This window comes from Dama dama, chromosome 15 (genome assembly GCF_033118175.1).
Source record: "Dama dama isolate Ldn47 chromosome 15, ASM3311817v1, whole genome shotgun sequence".
Taxonomy (NCBI): Eukaryota; Metazoa; Chordata; class Mammalia; order Artiodactyla; family Cervidae; genus Dama; species Dama dama.
In genome coordinates, this window is record NC_083695.1 from 96,399,493 (window position 1) to 96,418,893 (window position 19,401).

Consider the following 19,401-nt stretch of genomic DNA (forward strand, 5'->3'; position numbering starts at 1 on the left):
AGCCCAGGCCATGCGGAGAAATCTGTTGTCTCAGCCCCGGGGCCTGTGCGTGTGGTTTCCATTACAGGGGACATGGCGGGCCTCTGTCACTGTGTTGATTCTAGTCAGTGCCGTCCAGAGTCACGCAGGGCAGCCTGCTTCGTCCACATGCCCGTGTTCCCCTGGGGACCCACGGGGCAAGTGCCCTGCCTGCGGCCAGTGTCCAGCCTGTCTCAGGAGAGGGAGGCCCTTTGGCCCTAGCGCTTCACTCAGCCCTTCCTCGTGCAGGACACTTGGTTCAAACATGGGGTCATCGCGCCTGCTGTCAGGGGCCTGACTGCCCTGCTCTGTGCCCACCCAGGTCTCTCCTCCGGCTCCAGGCTCATGCCCCTGTGTAGCAGCTCTGGGGCAACTCCTGGACGCCTCCTGGAGGGAGTGAGCCCCGGGTGCCCGAGGTGGGAAGCTCAGGTTTAGGAAGGTGGGTGGTCCTCGCCCTTGGAGACTTCGCGGGCCCACCTGGGCAGTCACGCAGGTTGGGTCCTGGGCCGGGGACAGGATGGAGGGTCCCGGTCATGCCTGTCCTGTGGGTCAGTTGGGAATGTGGTGAGGGGCCTGCAGCAGCAGCAGTTCAGCTGGTCCTAAGGCCTCCCATCTCCTACTAAGGGCCGCTTCTTGCAGGGTTTTTGCGAGGATGTCAGGGACATGTGTGTGTCGGGTGGGGCCACAGGGTAGAGTGCAGGGTTAGGGGCCTCATGTTAGGCCGTGCCCCTGGACGCCAGGACTCTGGACCAAACCTCTTCTTCCTCTGTCTCCAGGCTGAGCCCACGGGCGCTGGTGTGGAAAGGTTGCTGAAATGCTGGTGGGGCCAACTGCACCCCCAGACCAGCCCCTCTGTCCTCAGCCGGGACAGAGGTGGAACTGGGGGCCTTGCACTGAAAGTCCTCTTTCTTTGATCGCCTCAGGGCCCGAGGCCGACTGACCGTGGTCCCTGCCCCTGTGCCGGCCCCGGTGTGGGGTGTGCTGCGTCCCTGGCTCAGGTGGGGGTCAGCGGGGTCTGTGGGAGAGGTGCTGTCCCTGCTCTCAAAGCGGAGCCGCCCTCCCCGTGGTCAGCGCAGACCAGCTCCAGCCCTCAGACCCCGGGGCCGGCATCGGTCTGCCCCGTCTGTGGACCTGCCAGTTCTGGGCGCTGGGTAAGCTGGAGTCCAGCCTCTTCCATGAGCGTGGTGTTTCTGAGGCCTGTCCGTGTGTGGCCCATGTCAGTGGCTCCTGTGGCGTGGTGTGTGACCACATGTTTTACCTCCATCTGTGAGCTGCTGGGTCTCTGGGTGGTTCCTGCCTTCCTGCTCCTGGTCAGCTGCTGCGAGTGCTCGTGGCTCTGTCTCTGTGGATGAGTGTCCGTGTCTCGTGGGCACATCGCCGGGCCACATGGCAAGTCCACGCTGTTTCCCACGGCGCCTGCACCCCCAGCCGTGTCTGGGGGTCCGCTTCTGCGCTCGCTGTTGTCTGCTGTCGGCCTCCCGAGGACGTAGGGTGGACTCTCTCTGGCTCGGGCGTGCGATTCCCTGAAGCCCAGTGATCGATGTTCAGCCTCTGCTGGGGCTGCTCCGGCTGCCGGTCTCCTGCTGCCATCTCTTTGCTCGCCTGTGAGGGCGCTCGAGGGGGCAGGGCGTGCCCCCTCGCTGCTCAGACGTGGGGCTGGGGGCCTGGCTCCTGAACCTGGCCTTGGGGACCAGAAGACCCCACACCTGGCTGTTCTCAGGCCACCGTCTTTGTCCGGCAGGTGCCTGGGACGTCCTCCGCCCCCTGCTCTGCGGTCTGTGAGACTCTGGGTCTGCAGCCGTCTTTTCTCTTTGTTCATTGGTTTGTCCACAGTCCAGTCTTCCTGCTTTTCGGGACACGTGGAAACCTCCGCCGGCGGCAGCCGCTGCCTGTGGTGCTGTTGCTGCTGTGTTGGGCCCGGCAGTGGTCAGCCCGGCCCCTGGCTCCGCCCGCAGCCTGGGTGCCCAGAGCCCCGCTTGGATCCGGGGTGTGGGTCCGAGGGGTGCTGGGTTGTCTGTGCTGAGCTGCGGCGGGTGACCGGCGCCGTCAGATGCGGCTTCTTCCCGTTGCTGAGTGTGGCCCAGCGGCGTCGGTCACTGGTGCTGGTGTCACCAGCTCCTGGGGGCTGCTCGGCTCCCAGTCTGAAGCTCTGCACCGCCCGATGAGGGTCCCCGTGTGTCTCCCGTCCCCATCTCAGCGCCTGGACCATGCTGGCTTGGGTGGGGCCGCGTGCCCTGCTCGGCTGGCTGGCCTGGGGGTCCAGGAGCCTGGCAGGATGTGTGGGAAGAGGCGCACCCCCATTTTCTCGGGGACCCTGTGCTGGCTCTCCCCCAGGGTCTGCAGGCCCGAAGTCAACCCTTGGGGCCACACAGCTCTTTGCCCGATCTCAGGCCAGTCCTGGGACCCCACGCCACTGGGTCCTGCCCGACGCCCCGCCTGGGACACTCCCCTATAGGCCTGGGGTTGGCTGTGGGTCCAGGCTCCAGTGTCTGCCCCTCACCCCACTGAGCGGTGGACCAGGCCCCGGAGCGGGAGGGCCCCCCCCCCGCCCCGTCGTGCCCCAGGCTGCAGTGAACACGCAGACGGGCTGTCACGGTCGCCTCTGCTCACGGCTGCTGGGCTGTGTCACGGGCCTGACCGTCTTCTTTTTTCTCTTTAATTTACAGCCAGAAAACCTCCAGAAGAACTGGCTTCGGGAGTTTTATCAGGTAAGAGCCGGGCGGCAGCCGGCCCATGTGAGGGAGCAGCTTGGGCTGCTGGAGGCCGGGTTTGTCCTGTGGCCCCGCTGTCCTCGGGGGGTGGGGGGTCCCCCCGGCATGGGGAGGGAGGAGGGGGACCCCACTGGGGGAGGGGGGAGGGGGAACCCACCGGGGGGGAGGGGGGTGCCTCCCACTTCCTGGTTCCTCCTCGGAGGCCCCTCCCTTCTCAGATGCCCCCCTGGCTGGGGCTCTGCCTGTCAGCGGGGACCTTCATGAGGACCTGGGTACAGGATGGAGGCAGTGAAGCCTGTGTGTGCCCCCAGGTCTGGGCAGGATGCATGGTGGTGACGGGGGCTGGACTCTGGCTGGAGGCTCCAGGCGAGGCCTGTCAGGCCAGCTGCCCTTCCCGGCCCCCTATGGGGCCCCGCATCTGTGCTCAGCTCTCTCCTGGATGTCGGGGTCAGCTCTGCAGGGTCAACAGAGGGCTCTGCTCCTGGAGCCTGTGGTCCCCGGTGGGTGGCTCACATGGGACCCCGGCAGGGCGTCTGAGAGGCCTCTGGGAACTGGTGGGTGAACATAGTCCTGCTCGGCCAGGGCTGCCCAGTGACTTTGGCCCCTGGAGGCTGGCGTGGCCGCAGACCAGGGAGCTGGGCGGGGACCGCATGGCCGACGGCACGGGGCGCTTCTGCGACAGGTCTGTGGGGCGGGCGCAGGTGCTTTGAGGGCAGGAGGAGGTACGGGAGTTGGGTGGTCCCGGGCCGCTGAGGCCCTGGGGCTGGGAGCTGGCCCCACGGCGGATCCGCTCGGGGGCCGTCTGTGTCCGGCTGTCCCCCGACTCCTGCCGTCCACGCTGGTGCTTGGGGCAGCTTCTTGTCCAGTCTGCTGGTGTGGGCAGTCCACATCCCCTAGACGCTCCAACCACGGGCGAGGGGCTAGGCTGGGTAGCAGGGCCTCTCTGGAATCGAGAGGCCCGGGGTCCGGCAGGAAGGGCCTGGGCCGTCGGAGGGTCGGTAGTCTTGGCCAAGGGGGACGGGTTTCCACCCAAGGCCCAGGAGGGTGGGGGGTGCGAGGTGCCAGGGGAGCGTCTGGTGGGGCATGGGCCTGGTTCCCATCACGGGGGGTTCCGAGCCCGTCCTTCCCCGATTTTACCCGCCCAGGTGGGCAGCAGCCTTAGGGCCCCCAGACAAAGCCCGGCTGAGCTGTGGGGTCAGCTCCCAGCAGGCAGCTGGCCCAGTGGGGTGGGCGAGGCCCCTTTCCCGGGGAGGGTGACCTCCGAGACGTGCTCAGGCCCCAGCGGCGGCCCGGCCTGAGTGTGGAGTGAGAGGCCCTGACATGTGGAGCCCCGTCCCCGCCGTCTGCTCCCCACTCTCTGTCAGTAGCCGCTCCATCGGTTTTGGCCAGAACCGCTGCTCTGGGTGTCTGTCTGCTTTTCACAGCCGGCCCCGGCGGGTATGAGACGCAGTGGGAGCATGTCAAGGGTGGTGGTGGGTGGCGGGCCTGGATCCAGGCTCAGAGGGGTCCTGGCGGTCACGGCCCCACGAGGGCAGGCGGGAGGCCTGTGAAGGCGCGGGCCACCATCCCCGAGAGCCCCCGAGGGCTGCCCTCTGACAGCCCGTGGGGGCCGCCCTCCAAGAGGGTCCCCAGGGGCCGCCATCCCCGAGAGCCCCCTGGGGCCACCCTCCAAGAGGGTCCCTTGGGGCTGCCGTCTGCGAGAGCCCCTGGGGCGGTCGGGAAGCAGGCTGGAGGCGTGGGGTTCACGTCCAACCTCCTTTGCCTGCGTTTTACTGACGACCTGGAGTCACCATTGGCTCAGGACACTCAGTGGCTGCTGCTCCGGGGGGAGTTCAGAGCCAGGCAGCCCCATTCCTCCCGGCTCTGAGCCCAGGACACGCAGGCCACAGGGGCGCCCCTACCCAGCCTCCCAGCCGCACACGCAGCCCGGCAGCTGTTCCCTGAAGCGGAGCCCAGGGGCCAGACAGGCGTTTTCCTCCACGTCAGCGTCTGGATGCCCACCTCCTTCCCGGAACATGTGCCTCGATCCCGGGGACCAGCGCGTGCGCTGGGCGGAGAGACCCTGGGCAGCAGGCGCAGCCTGTCTTGGAGGAAGAAGCCTCAGCAGCAAGGGCCCCCTCACTTCCTGGGCTGACCCGGTCAGGGGGGTGACCCTGGCCGCCCGTGGCCCAGCAGCTGCGGGACTGGGCTGGAGCGGCCTCGCCCAGACCAAGGTGACCAGCGGTCCAGGGGAGGGGGCTGGGGGCTGACCTTATTTTAATCCTGGAGTTTCTATTATGCAGTTCTGATATTTCTCAAAGGAGGCTTTACCTGCTTTTACAAACAGAACTGGATAGAACCTTCATTTTCCTAGAATCCTTGGAATAATTTATGCCGTTTTTGTAAAACTTGATCCTGTGAAAATGTAGGAGCCGGAGAAAACGCGGTCCATGTTCCCGTCCTTGGCTCTGAGCTGTGGTTCTCACGTGTTCTGTCCGAGCATGGTCTCGGCACCACGGAGAGTGGGCCACCTTCCAGAAGGTGCAGAGCCTGGTGTCATCCCAGCTGCCCCCCGCGTGTGTCCTGGCCCTGGCCTCCTCCGGGCATCCAACTCCTGGGTCCAGCGCAGCCGCAGGCCTAGCCCCCGCCTCACCCTCCTCTGGGTCAGCGGCAGTCTTCCCGGGCCCTTCACGGCCCCCCCGGAACCTCCCCGGCTGCCTCACCCTCTCCGTCTTCTGAGAGCAGTGGCAAGCCCTGCAAAGGGAGCCCGGGTCCTGCCACCCTTCCTCTTCCTGTCTCAGGGGCTGAGGGTCGGGGGTCCACGCGGGGCCTCCCTGCCTCCTTCTGCACTTGCTCCCTCCACCCCGCCTGCCCCCTCCTGGTCCTGGAGGTTGCTGCCCCTCGAGAGGCCCTCTCGGCGCCCTCCCAGCCTCCCGGCCTCCCTGGCCTTGTCTTGCTCGGTGGCTTCCTCTGCCTGAATGCGCATTCTGGAGGTGCAGGCTCCAGATGCCCGGCCTGTATGTCTGCGTGCCCCTGCTCATGTGCCGCAGCCCGTCCTCATGAGGTGCCTGAGTTGGGGCCTTTGTGGGGCTGAGGGGCAGCTGAGGTCTCGGGGGCCCGTGGGGTGAGTACCTCGCACGGACAGATGAGGCTCGGGAGGTGTCCGCCACGTGCAGGCGCTGCTCAGCGGGGGGAGTGGGCCGGACACGCCCTCGGGGGCCTCCGTTGCTGCAGAGAGACAGTGCTGGGCCGGGGGGCTGGACCCTGCTCACGGGGTCCCCAGGAGGGCCCTGGAGGAGGCTGCCACCAGACCTGAGGCCTCCGATGGTCCCCAAGCCTCGTTCTTCAGACTGAGCCAGGTTGGCGGAGTCGGCTGTAACAGGCGGTACACACGTGACCAGGCCTGTCCTGCGGCTGCGTCCAGCACCCAGGAGTGTGTGTACATGGGGTGCTCAGCTCTCGGTTGGATGAGAGTGAGGAACTGCGCAGAGAGATGAGGAATTCTGCCTCGAGTTTGACGTCAGAGCTCCCGCCCGATGTCTGCGTGTCCCAGGGAGAAGGTGCTGCCCTCAGCCGGTCACAGGATCGCGCGTGTGTGTTGACGGCACGTGGGGCGCTGGCTCACACACAGACATGACAAATGAGCAAGTGGTGACGACTTTTATTGAGATAACAGATATTTGTTATTTACTAACGAGAGAACCAGTAAGGTGTTAGAACTGGTTCAAAGAAGAGTCCAAAGGGGAACACCGGGCTCTCCTGTCAGCGACGCCGAGGGGAGCCCACGTCCACGGGTGCCGGACCGGCCAAGCGAGCTGCGCTGCGCTGGGCGCCGGCGTCCTGCAGTCCTGAATCCTTGCGTTTCTGCTGGAGTTCAGAGTTCACGGGACTGTACCACAGCTCGGGGGTCACTAAGGTTGAGAGAACCCCCAGAGGGACAGGGCGCCCCCAATCTGTTATGCCCATTTGAAAGCCTTTCACAATTTTCCCTGAGAATTATTTAAAAAAATAATGTGATGAGTAATATCTGCTTCCAGCTAGCACGGAGAAAGTGAAAAGTGAAAGTCGCTCATTCGCGTCCGACTCTTTGCGACTCTTTGCGACCCCGTGGACTGTAGCCCGCCCGGCTCCGCTGTCCATGGGCTTCTCCAGGCAAGAACACTGGAGTGGGTAGCCCCTCCCTTCTCCAGGGCATCTTCCCAACCTAGAGATCGAACCTGGGTACACGCAGAAACAGGTACCAAATTAAAACAAGAAAACGTATGAGACATGCTGGTTTTCAGACCTCAGGCAGTGGGCAGGCAGGACAGTGTGGCTGTGGGCTCAGAGGCCAGGCTGCACTGGCCACAGTTAAAGCCCTTGAGGACACCCAGGCTAGTGTCCAAGGAGCTGGAATGCACAATTTGATGTTTACAACCAGTAAAAAATGAGCAGGCAGGCACAGATGCAGGGACATCGGGCTCTTCTGTCAACGGCATGGTTAGAGGTTTACCAGTTGTGTTGGCCTCGGCGCGCCTGCTTTTGATTTTATTCTGCCAGTTGTTTTCTGATTTCTTCTTCACTGTTTTCTGCTCTCTATTTTTTTCCTTTTTCTTGATTACTTTCCACTTAATTTGCTCTTCTATATCTAATTTCTGAAAGTAGAAGATAAGAATGATCAATTTCAGAAATTTGACACTGGGGAATGGTCACTGAAGATCCTGGGGACAATAAAAAGATAGTAAGGGAATTATCATGAACAACTATTTGCCAATAAATCTGGATACTTACATGAAAGGAAGATGTTTTTGGAAAAGCAACAAAAGCTAAGTCGAGAAGAAATAAACGAGCTCTTTATTCAAGTTTTGCTCAACACTGAAAAGTTCTGTCAAACGTCTGAGCAAGACACACTGACGTTTCTGTCGAGCATTTCAGGAAGGTTGAGGCACGTGACGCTGTGACACAAAGCCAGAGTCATCTCTGAAAACACAGGTCAGCCTCCTGCGTGGAGTAAACGCCCGAGTTCAAGGAGCTTCAGCAAATCAAACGTACAACTGCTTACGTGTGTAACAATGCATGCAGTACACTCACTCACACACACGCATACAAAGAGCGGCGTATCAAAAAGTTATGCGTGATCACCAAGCCGTGCAAGCCTGGCTTAACATTCAAAAATTAATAAATAAGATCATCCACGTCAACCAACTGTGAAGAAAAAACACACGATCGTCTCTGCAGATGCAGGAAAAGCATTTGCTGAAATTCTGTAACCATTTCTGATGAAAGCTTCCGGCAAGCTGAATGGAAGGAGCTTCTGTAACAAGCACTCACGCCCTGAGCCTGACGGCATGGCTCCTGGGGGACGAGATGCTTTCCTGCCGGGACCCTGGAGTGGGGGGCGCAGGGCCTGCCTGCGTTCTGCTGGGCGGTGAAGGTCCTCGCCGGAGTCTGGAGTCTCTGGCCAGAGAGGAAGTAGAGTCCTACAGACTGAAGGGAGGGAGCTGGCCTGCGCCTGGGCAGAAGCTGTGACGGGCTGTTCAGGAAGCCGTGAGGGATGCGCAGAAATGTGGCTGCTAACTACTGTCAGTGAGTGCGGTGAGCGCGCAGCACCCAGGGCACCCTGAGAACGTCTTTTATGTTAGATGTGAGTGTGCGCAGTAGCGCCGAAATGAAGCAGTGGCCACACATCTGATGAAACATGTTAATGTCTGCGCTCAAGCTGGATGTAGAAAAGGCAGAGGAACCAGAGACCAAATTGCCAACCTCCGCTGGATCATCGAAAAAGCAAGAGAGTTCCAGAAAAACATCTATTTCTGCTTTATTGACTACGCCAAAGCCTTTGACTGTGTGGATCACAACAAACTGTGGAAAATTCTGAAAGAGATGGAATACCAGACCACCTGACCTGCCTCCTGAGAAACCTGTATGCAGGTCAGGAAGCAGCAGTTAGAACTGGACATGGAACAACAGACTGGTCCCAAATAGGAAAAGGAGTACGTCAAGGCTGTATATTGTCACTCTGCTTATTTAACTTATGTGCAGAGTACATCATGAGAAACGCTGGGCTGGAAGAAGCACAAGCTGCAATCAAGATTGCCAGGAGAAATACCAATAACCTCAGATATGCAGATGACACCACCCTTATGGCAGAAAGTGAAGAAGAACTAAAGAGCCTCTTGATGAAAGTGAAAGAGGAGAATGAAAAAGTTGGCTTAAAGCTCAACATTCAGAAAACTAAGATCATGGCATCTGGTCCCATCAGTTTATGGCAAATAGATGGGGAGACAGTGGAAACAGTGTCAGACTTTACTTTTTTGGGGTCCAAAATCACTGCGGATGGTGATTGCAGCCATGAAATTAAAAGACGCTTACTCCTTGGAAGGAAAGTTATGTCCAACCTTGACAGCATATTAAAAAGCAGAGACATTACTTTGCCAACAAAGGTCCATCTAGCCAAGGCTATGGTTTTTCCAGTGGTCATGTATGGATGTGAGAGTTGGACTGTGAAGAAAGCTGAGCACCGAAGAATTGATGCTTTTGAACTGTGGTGCTGGAGAAGACTCCTGAGAGTCTCTTGGACTGCAAGGAAATCCAACCAGTCCATCCTAAAGGAAATCAGTCCTGGGTGTTCACTGGAAGGACTGATGCTGAAGCTGAAACTCCAATACTTTGGCCACCTGAAGCGAAGAACTGACTCATTGGAAAAGACCCTGATGCTGGGAAAGACTGAAGGCAGCAGGAGAAGGGGACGACAGAGGATGGGATGGTTGGATGGCATCACCAACGTAATGGACATGAGTTTGAGCAAACTCCAGGAGTTGAAGATGGACAGGTGCTGGGGTCCAGCCCCGGCAGGATCCAGGGGAACCCTCGGGATGAACGGCGTCGGCGAGAGAGAGACACGTAGGACCGGCCTTGATAGGGCCAAGTCTGCTAGGGAGAGAGAGAGAGAGAGAGAGAGAGAGAGAGAGAAAGAGACCAGACCAGGAATATGCAGCAGAGTCTGGCAGTTGCTTTATTTTTTACCGTAGCCTTTATACCCTAAGTCGGTACATTTCTAAGGGGCAGATAAGCACACAGACTTAGTTTAACATTATATCAGCTTGTCCTTCATGAAACCAGGTGTGCTCTGTATATTTTTGTTTATGAGAGTCTTTTCCCATAGATTTTTTGTACATTATCTTCTGGCCTTGAGGTTAGCAGAAAACAGAAAATTGGCAGTCTCATGGTACAGCAAGTTGTAACATAATAGAAATACAATCCTGTTAACATAAAGTCAGTCTTTTTGCAGAAATTCTCAGCTAAATTTATCTAAAAAGTTTAACACACAAAGACTCTGTGGCTCTGGTGAGGCAGCCCCTGATTAGCGCTCTTGGTTAAAATTAACAATTATCTTATTGTTTTTACACTAGGGCTAAACTCTTATTTTATCTTTAACCATATTAACAAATAGTGTCCACTGCACAACCTCAGCACATTAACATCAATCAAACGTTGATCTAATAACCACTTTTAAAACAATATTTTTTGTATTTTCTTATAGGGCTTCCTCACCCCCCCAAAGGGCTCTGTGCCTATTAGGGCCTTTTTAATGGTTAATCTCTATGTATAATATCTTTTGGCTTTCAGGCCTGTTGACAATTTATGGTTTGCACCTGGTGCAACTTTAAGCAACTTCAGTAGCCGACCCTGTCTTTCTTATAATTAATCTATTTTCTTTCTAATAAGCGTCATCTCTATGGGAACTAGATAGGATTACATTTTCACAGAACAGAAATGCAAAGGATTGCAAAAACAGCAGATATGGCACAAAATAGGCTCTTAGTCCAAAAGTTAATTACCTGCAAGAAGTCACCAGCTAATCTCTATCTAAACTATTTTCTATTAGGCACATTTGTGGCTATAATATTTGTGGAGCTTTTTTCACCCCGCGAAGGGGCCTATGCTTAATAGTTTCTTTTGTTAGCGTACTGTGCTTAGGATGTTTAGAACAATCATGAGCATTTTGTGCAATGAGAGCACACATTTATCAAACAAGCCAGAATGCCAGCTAAAGGGTTTGAACTGAAGCATTTCCTTCATCTCTGGACCCTTCATAGGGTACCAGCGTCCAGGAGATTTATTAATTAGGGTTTTAAGTTGGTTCTCAGTCAGTGAAAGAGGAGCAGGAGAGCTCTCGGCAGGCAACACAAGAATTTGCAGCAGGGCGAACAAGAACAACAGCAGAAAAGGGGGGAGGATATAGGGTGGGGTAGAGGCCGAGGCCAACATGGAGGGTCCCTTATCCTAGACGGCCTTGCCTGTCAGGTATTTTCCTCATGACCTCGTCATGGATGGGGTCTCAGACGGCCTTGCCTGCCCGGTATTTTCTTCATGACCTCGTCACGGGCGGGACCTCCCATAACGGCTCCCGACAGACAGGGAGGCCTGGCGTGCTGCAGCCATGGGGTCGCAGAGTCGGACTGAGCGACTGAAGTGAGCTGAACGTCTGTGCAGCGATGAGAGCAGTCAGCAAAGTCCCTAGGAAGCAGGGAGGTGTCCCTCTCCAAGGAGGCCAGAGGTGGGGTCCCCACTGCTTTCTTTGTCAGCCTCTGAGAAGCCAGGCTCGTGCCCTAGCCTGCTGGTGTGGGGCATGGGGACAGGAAGGGTGCGTTCCTGCAGGATGGGGGCCGGGGGCAGGGGCGCAGGCAGGGGGGCCCCTCCGCGCCCGCCGCTCTCTGCTCTGGGCTCGGCCTGAGTCTGCAGCTGCCCCCAGTGCCCAGCCTCCTCCGTGTCGGGGTGCGAGGTCCTCCTTGCAGACCTGCCGAGCCTTCAACGGGCTGCCGATGCCACTAGTCTGGGCTGTGCCCGCAGGGCCCGCCCTCGTGGCTTGTGAAGAGGGCACACTTCCCAGGGGGCCGCGGGGGCCCGATGACAATCCTCATTGGCCCTGAAGAGCTGCTTGATTGCTGGGTCAGCGCAGTCACGTCTAGCAGCTCGGCCGGGCGGGGATCGGGTGTGCCGTCTGCCCCGCACACCCTGAGTTGCCCCTGTAAGTGCCCGGCGCATACAAGCATCACACCCGGGTCCTCGGACCCCCCACCCCCACCCCCAAGCCAGAGTCGCGGCTTCCTGTCTGCCTCTGGTACGGAGAGAGGCGGGCCCCCCGAGGTGGATGCTGGGGGAGGCCCGCTCACACCCATGGGCCCCCCGAGGTGGATAGTGGGGGGGCTCTCTCACACCCATGGGTCCCCCAAGGTGGATGCTGGGGGGGCTCGCTCACACCCATGGGCCCCCCGAGGTGGATGCTGGGGAGGCTTGCTCACTCCCCTGGGCCCCCCGAGGTGGATAGTTGGGGGGCTCTCACACCCATGGGCCCCCCGAGGTGGATGCTGGGGGGGCTCTCTCATGCCCATGGGCCCCCTGAGGTGGATAGTTGGGGGGCTCGCTCATGCCCATGGGCCCCCCAAGGTGGATAGTGGGGGGGCTCTCACACCCATGGGCCCCCCGAGGTGGATAGTGGGGAGGGCTCTCTCACACCCATGGGCCCCCCGAGGTGGATGCTGGGGAGGCTTGCTCACTCCCCTGGGCCCCCCGAGGTGGATAGTTGGGGGGCTCTCACACCCATGGGCCCCCCGAGGTGGATGCTGGGGGGGCTCTCTCATGCCCATGGGCCCCCTGAGGTGGATAGTTGGGGGGCTCGCTCATGCCCATGGGCCCCCCAAGGTGGATAGTGGGGGGGCTCTCACACCCATGGGCCCCCCGAGGTGGATAGTGGGGAGGGCTCTCTCACACCCATGGGCCCCCCGAGGTGGATGCTGGGGGGGGGCTTGCTCACACCCATGGGCCCCCCGAGGTGGATAGTGGGGGGGCTCTCACGCCCATGGGCCCCCCGAGGTGGATAGTGGGGAGGGCTCTCTCACGCCCATGGGCCCCCCGAGGTGGATGCTGGGGGGGCTCTCACGCCCATGGGCCCCCCGAGGTGGATAGTTGGGGGGCTCGCTCACGCCCACGGGCCCCCCGAGGTGGATAGTGGGGGAGCTTGCTCACACCCATGGGGCTGCTGTGGTCAGAGGCTGCAGGGGGTGTTCTGTGCAGCCTCTCAGCCGTGGTCACTGTGTGTGTCCCCGCGCACTGGAAACCACCCTGAGGAATCGGGCGGCTTCGAGGAGGAGGTTCCAGGCTGAGACCAGGAAGCTGTGGCCATCAGCTGGCCCCGGGGTCCGCGGGGAGAGCCAGGCGGCGGGGGCACCCCGTCGGCTCAGGACCTGCTTCCATCCTGCTTGCCCCTTGTCAGGGAAGGTGCTTCTTGAATGAAAATCAAGTCGTTGTTAGAGACCTCTGATGGCCCAGGCAACAGGCTGTGTTCAGAGCGGACCAAGCTCCATATTTCTGCCCCTTTGAAAGGCACAGCCTCGTGTCTGTCCGTCCGGATCTGGGGTAAAGCCACGGTTCACCCCCGGACGCTGCTTCAGCTTTGCGGCCGGTGGTCACGCAGGCCTGTGGGTGCCCAGGGCCAACAGCCACACTAGGAACCCTCTAGCCCCAAGGACTCGGAGCGGCCCTCCTGCCCACACGGGGGCTGGGAGCCGCCCTCGCTGCTCAGACGGCCAGGCCCCCGGCCTGCTGGCGGGCTCACGGAGCCTCGTTCTGTCCTCGTTGCCGGCTGGCAGTGGTGTGGGGCCTGGGCTCTGGGAGCGCGTCCGGTCGGGCCTTCCTTCTCGGGGGGCAGGCCCCCGCCTCCCCCACACCGTCCCGACGCAGCCCTGGGGCGGAGGGTGGGCGGCTGGGCGTCCAGAGGACCCCGCCTCCGGGCCGAGGGTCATAGACGTCTCCGCAGGGTGTTCTCAGGCGTAGCTGGTAAAGAGCAATCTCGCCTCTGGAGAAATTCCTTTGTCCCTTTTCGGCTCCTTATCTCGGCTGTCCGGCCTGCGCTGGGTTGTTTGTAGGACGTAATTCCTTTTTAGGTAACTCAGATACTCCTCTTTGGAGCAGGCCTAACAAGGCCTGGCTGCTGCTATTTTTAGCGGGGCTGGGCAGCTCTGCGTGTCCTGGAGACCAGAGCCGCCCTCTCTTCGCCACCTGTGCAACGTCAGGACAGGGTCTGGTTTTGTTTGGCTGAGTGGTGTGTTTTTGTTTTTATTTTTAATTCCCTCAGCTCTTCCTTGCCAAAATCTCTAATTCACTCTTTTCCAAAATATTTTTCTTGAGCCTTCCTATGAAAGAACCCGTGTATTTCAATCAGTTGCCTATGTTTCCCCCCTAGAGTTCGCAGAAGCTCCTTTTTTTGGTAAAGAATGTTGGCCCAGCGCATGTGCAGATGTGAGCAGCCACCCCATCCCAGGTGGGCAGGGCGGGGGGCCAGTTAGAGCCCACGCAGCGGAGGCCCCGACCCTGACTCTCCAGGGCCAGGAGCCCCCTGCCCATCCAGCTCCTGCTTCTCTGAGCTCCTCCCCACCAGTCATGGCCTGAGCTTGCTGCCCACATCTTGGAGGAACTTTCCCATCCACCCTCAAGACAGCCATGCCATCCTCCCCAAAGGGCTCTCCGTCTAGGCTCCTTCCTGGAGGCGGGGGGAGGCCTGCAGCTCTGACCTCAGTGGCCCAGAGAGCTCCGGGCTGGCACTTTCACTCCTAGTCCCGGGGTCCCCCTGGTGACAGCTGGTCCTGCCCCCGCGGCATTTGCGATGGTGTTGAACGGACACGCCATCCGGTGCTTGCTGTGCGTCTGTCTTGAGCACAGTGACCGAACAAGGCAGGCGCGTGAGGAAGGGGACATTCAGAGAGCCTGGGAAAACAGGTTGTTGTTGTTCAGCAGCAAAGTCGTGTCTACTCTTTGCGACCCCATGGAATGCAGCACACCAGGCCTCCGTGTCCATCACCAACTCCCGGAGTTTACTCAAACTCATGCCCATCGAGTCGGTGATGCCATCCAACCATCTCACCCTCTGTCGTCCCTTCTCCTCCTGCCTTCAATCCCTCCCAGCATCAGGGTCTTTTCCAGTGAGTCAGCTCTTCCCATCAGGGGGCCAAAGTGTTGGAGTTTCAGCTTCAGCATCAGTCCTTCCAATGAATATTCAGGACTGATTTCCTTTAGGATGGACTGGTTTGATCTCCTTGCAGTCCAAGGGACTCTCAGGAGTCTTCTCCAACACCACAGTTAAAAGCATCAGTTCTTCGGCGCTCAGCTTTCTTTATGGTCCAGCTCTTGCATCCGTACATGACCACTGGGAAAACCATGGCCTTGACCAGATGGACCTTTGTTGGCAAAGTGATGCCTCTGCTTTTTAGTACAATGTCTAGGTTTGTCATAGCTTTTCTTCCAAGGAGCAAGCGTCTTTTAATTTCATGGCTACAGTCAGTATCCATAGTGATTCGGGAGCCCACAAAAACAAAATCTGTCACTGCTTCCACTTTCCACCTTTCTATTTGCCATGAAGTGATGGGATCAGATGCCATGATCTTAGATTTTTGAGTGTTGAGTTTCAAGCCAGCTTTTTTAAACCTCCTCTTTCACCTTCATCAAGATGTTCTTTAGTTCCTCTTCACTTTCTTCCATCATCTGCATGTCTGAAGTTGTTGATATTTCTCCCGGTAATCTTGATTCCAGTTTGTGCTTCATCCTGCCTGGCACTTCACATGATGTACTCTGCACAAGTTAAATAAGCAGGGTGTCAATACACAGCCTTGTTGTTCTCCTTCCCCAGTTTTGAACTACTAAGTTGTTCCATGTCTGGTTCTAATCATTGCTTCTTGACCTGCGTACAGGTTTCTCAGGAAACAGGTAAGGTGGTCTGGTACTCCATCTCTTTAAGAATTTCCCACAGTTTGTTGTGATATACACAGTCAAAGGCTTTAGTATCATCAGTGAAGCAGAAGTAGATGTTTTTCTGGAATTCCCTTGCTTTCTCCATGATCCAGTGAATGTTGGGAATTTGATCTCTGGTCTCTCTGCCTCTTCAAAACCCAGCTTGAACATCTGGAAGTTCTCAGTTCACATACTGTTAAAGCCAAGCTTGAAGGATTTTGAGTGTAACCTTACTAGCGTGTGAAATGAGTGCAATTATACAGTGGTTTGAACATTCTTTGGCATTGAAATGAAAATTGACCTTTTCTAGACCTGTGGCCACAGCTGAGTTTTCCAAATTTGCTAGCATACTGAGTGCAGCACTTTCACAGCTGCATCTTTTGGGATTTTAAATAGCTCAGCTAGAATTCTATCACATCCACTAGCTTTGTTCGTAGTGATGCTTCCTAGGGCCCACTTGACTTCACACTCCAGGATGTCTGGCTCTAGATGAGTAACCACACTTATCATGGTTATCCAGGTCATTAAGACCTTTCTTGTATGGTTCTTCTGTGTATTCTTGCCACCTCTTCTTAATATCTTCCGCTTCTGTTAGGTCCTTCCTGTTTCTGTCCTTTATTGTGCCTATTCTTACATGAAAAGTTCATTTGATATCTCCAGTTTTCTTGAAGAGATCTCTGGTGTTTCCCATTGTTTTCCTCTGTTTCTTTGCTTTGATCACCGAGAAAGGCTTTCTTATCTCTGCTTGCTGTTCTTTGGAACTCTGCATTCAGATGGGTATGAGTGCATCTCCTTTGCCTTTCATTTCTCTTCTTTCCTCAGCTATTTGTGAAGCGTCGTCAGACAACCGTTTTGTTTTCATGCATTTCTTTTTCTTGGGGATGGTTTTGGCCGCCTCCTGTACAATGTTACAAGCACCATCCACAGTTCTTCAGGCACCGTGTCTACCATATCTAATCCCTTGAATCTATTTGTCACCTCCAGTGTATAAACATAAGGGATTTGATTTAGGTCATACCTGAATGGCCTAGTGGTTTTCCCTACTTTGTTTAATTGAAGCCTAAATTTTGCATTAAGGAGCTGATGATCTGAGCCCTAGTGAGCTCCCGGTCTTGTCTTTGCTGACCGTGTGGACCTTCTCCATCTTTGACTGTGATCCCTGAAAGGCCGGGCAGCAGCCTATGGTTTGTTCTGTGGCCTAGCGATGGCCTTTCCTGCTGAGTGGGCCACAGGAGAGGGTGTGTCCCGCAGCCGCGTCCTGGGCTGTCTGTCAGGGCAGTGTCCACACGCACGTGTGTGCGTTCCCATCACTGGCCGTGCACATGTGTGTGTCTTCCTTCCGAGCCCTCTGTGGTCGTCCTCTAGAGCCCCTGCCGCTCACTGAGGCGCCTCCCAGCCCCTGGGGCTCAGGCACCAGCGTGGCCTTGTCTCGCGGAACCTTCTGTGGTGGACGCTCTGCTCTGTGCTGTCCACAGCCGCCACTGTCCGCGGCGGTCACTGTCTGCAGCCGTCACTGTCCGCGGCGGTCACTGTCTGCGGCCGTCACTGTCCGCGGCGGTCACTGTCTGCGGCCGTCACTGTCCGCGGCGGTCACTGTCTGCGGCCGTCACTGTCCGCGGCGGTCACTGTCTGCGGCGGTCACTGTCCACGGCGGTCACTGTCCGCGGCTGTCAGGCAGCCCTACCGTTCAGCGCGGTCCAGACCATGAGCATTCAATGTGACCATCGACACGGTAGGTTTGGGACCTGCCATTGTATTGTCTGTTTTATGTTTACACCTTCTGGTTTGTCCCTTTATTTCCCTATTTCTGCTTTCTTTTGGATTGTTTCTCTTTTTCTTTCGCATTCCGTTTGAAGTTGTTTACTGGCGCCTTGCCTTTCATGAAATGTCTTCCTGGCCTCTGTGGGTTTTGAGTCCGCCTGCCTCTGGTTGACACCCTGCTCCTTCGTGTGCCGCCTGGACACGCTGGGACTGCGCAGGTTTCCGAGCAGCATGTGCTGTCCCTCCGCCTGCACTGGGGACTCCAGCCGGCGGGTTACGGTGGCTGTAAATTATGACTTACAATTGCTACTTCAAATCAAGTGTCAGCACCCCGTCCCCGCTCCCCACCCTAGCCGGTCTGACTTGCCTCCTGGCTTGGGGTCAGGTTCCCAGGGGCGGCCTCCACACCTGCCCAGGGGTGTTGCCCCGAGGCTGCTGGCTGCCGGGCCTGAGTCTGCCCTGGGCCCCGGTCAGCGTCTGCCCAGCCTGCTCTAGTGGAGCTCCGCGCAGGCTCACGGGGACAGAGCCCACCCGAGTTTACTCACGAAGACGCCCTCTCTGGCTTTGACATTTGAAGGACGGTTGACTGAGCTGTGTGATTCTTGGCTCATGCTTGGTCACACTGAGGATTTTTATAAAAGGTGGTTCTGCCACTGCTCCACCTGCACGGTGGTTCTGGTGTGGGTGTCGGTGGTTCTGGTGGGGGTCTCTGACTGTGGTGTGGGTCTCTGGCTCTGCTGTGGGTCTCTGGTTCGGTTTCCTGGGGGCCTGGAGCACTGTGTGTTTCGCTGGGATTTGTCTGGGAGTCCGTTGCTCTGGGGTGATTGTCTCGGGTGCTCAGATGCCCCTCAGTGTGAGTTCAGCTCCCCCTGCCTTGGGAGGCTTCCCTGGGCCCCGAGTTCCCTGCCTTGCCCTCTCCCCGGGGAGGGCAGCTCCCCGGGGTGCAGGGGCTCCCCCCTGCCTTCTTGCTGACGCTCTCTTCACTTTCTGGGTTTTTCCGGCCTGTGTGGCCCCTGCTGAACTTTCCTTGAAGTCGGTTCTCCCTCGGGCGCTCTGTAACGTGCTCTTCTTTCCTGTGACGATTTTGTCCTTTTCCCCATTTCTGTCCTGAGGTTGATCCTGGTCTCTTTCGAGTCCGTTTCTAATTTCGTTCTGTTTCCAAGCGTTTCTCCTCCCCTCGGCGCCTGTCTGGATGTTTGGCTCTGTCTGCAGGGGGCTCGCAGCTCTGGGCTGCTCTGTGCCTCTGTCGAGGGCGGGCCTCTTCCTGGGGGTGCGCTTTCCTGCAGGCGGCAGCCCTGCGGAGACCTGCCCTTCCTCTGCCTGCCGCATTCCTGGCCTCACAGCACCCTCTTCTGTCCATCTGGCAAAGTCCGGCAGAGCTGTGCTGCCTGCTGTGGGCAACGGGATGCCTCCTCTCCGTCTCAGAGCGCCCACCTGCCCCTGCTCCCCTGCTCACATTCCTGCTGCAGCCCGTCCGCCCTCCCTGCGGCCCTGCTCTGCAGAAGCGGGGCCTCCTGGCACCCTGCAGCTGGCCCGTGGACCCGCCAGGCCAAGCGTCTCCTGCCTTCCGCAGCCGCCTCGGGCCGTCCCTGCCCATGGCTGGGTGTGACTGAGCCGTGTGGGCTGGTCGCCCGGCTGCCCGTTAGACCCAGAAGCTGTGAGCCTGGTGACCTGCCCCCCGCCCCCTCACCCTTTCTACTCTGCCTCCGAGTCCGGCTGCTGTGATTCCACCTGGGTTGAAAGTTGGTTTGGGTTTTCACACGGGGGTCTCTCTGTACCCGCCTCCCGTCTCAGCCGGAAGCCCTGGGTTCCCGTGTGGCCGTGCATAGTCTGGTCCCGGTGCCTCGCCTCCATTTCTTGGCTTGACATTTCCCTGAGAGGGGCTTGCCCTCCCATTTCCCCAGAGATGCAGGAGGGAAGGAAGGCTTCATTCTTTTCATCCACCGGTTTTCAGAGGGGTGTCCTGACTCCACTCTGACTGGCGTGGGGGGGCGGGTGGTTAGCATCATCATGAGCTCATGGATGTAAGAGTGTGTGTGTGTGTGGCCTGTCCTGGGTGGAGGGGGAGTGCTGGTTAAACTCCGACGTGGCGTCAGGCTCCTCTCCCACTTCCTGCAGGGCCCCCCAAACCCCCCATCCCAATGCTCCTGGTGGGGGCCAGGCTCCT

The 19,401-nt window shown here is 58.2% G+C and overlaps 1 protein-coding gene across 2 annotated transcripts in view; it reads left to right on the plus strand.

Annotated features, from left to right (window-relative positions):
- INPP5A (inositol polyphosphate-5-phosphatase A) overlaps positions 1 to 19,401 on the plus strand; it is a 152,652-nt gene that overhangs the window by 49,511 nt on the left and 83,740 nt on the right. For both annotated transcript variants that reach the window (XM_061162949.1, XM_061162948.1), the window contains exon 2: positions 2,685 to 2,726. In XM_061162949.1, coding sequence (XP_061018932.1) covers positions 2,685 to 2,726 — 42 coding nt within the window. The remainder of the gene's footprint in view (positions 1 to 2,684; positions 2,727 to 19,401) is intronic.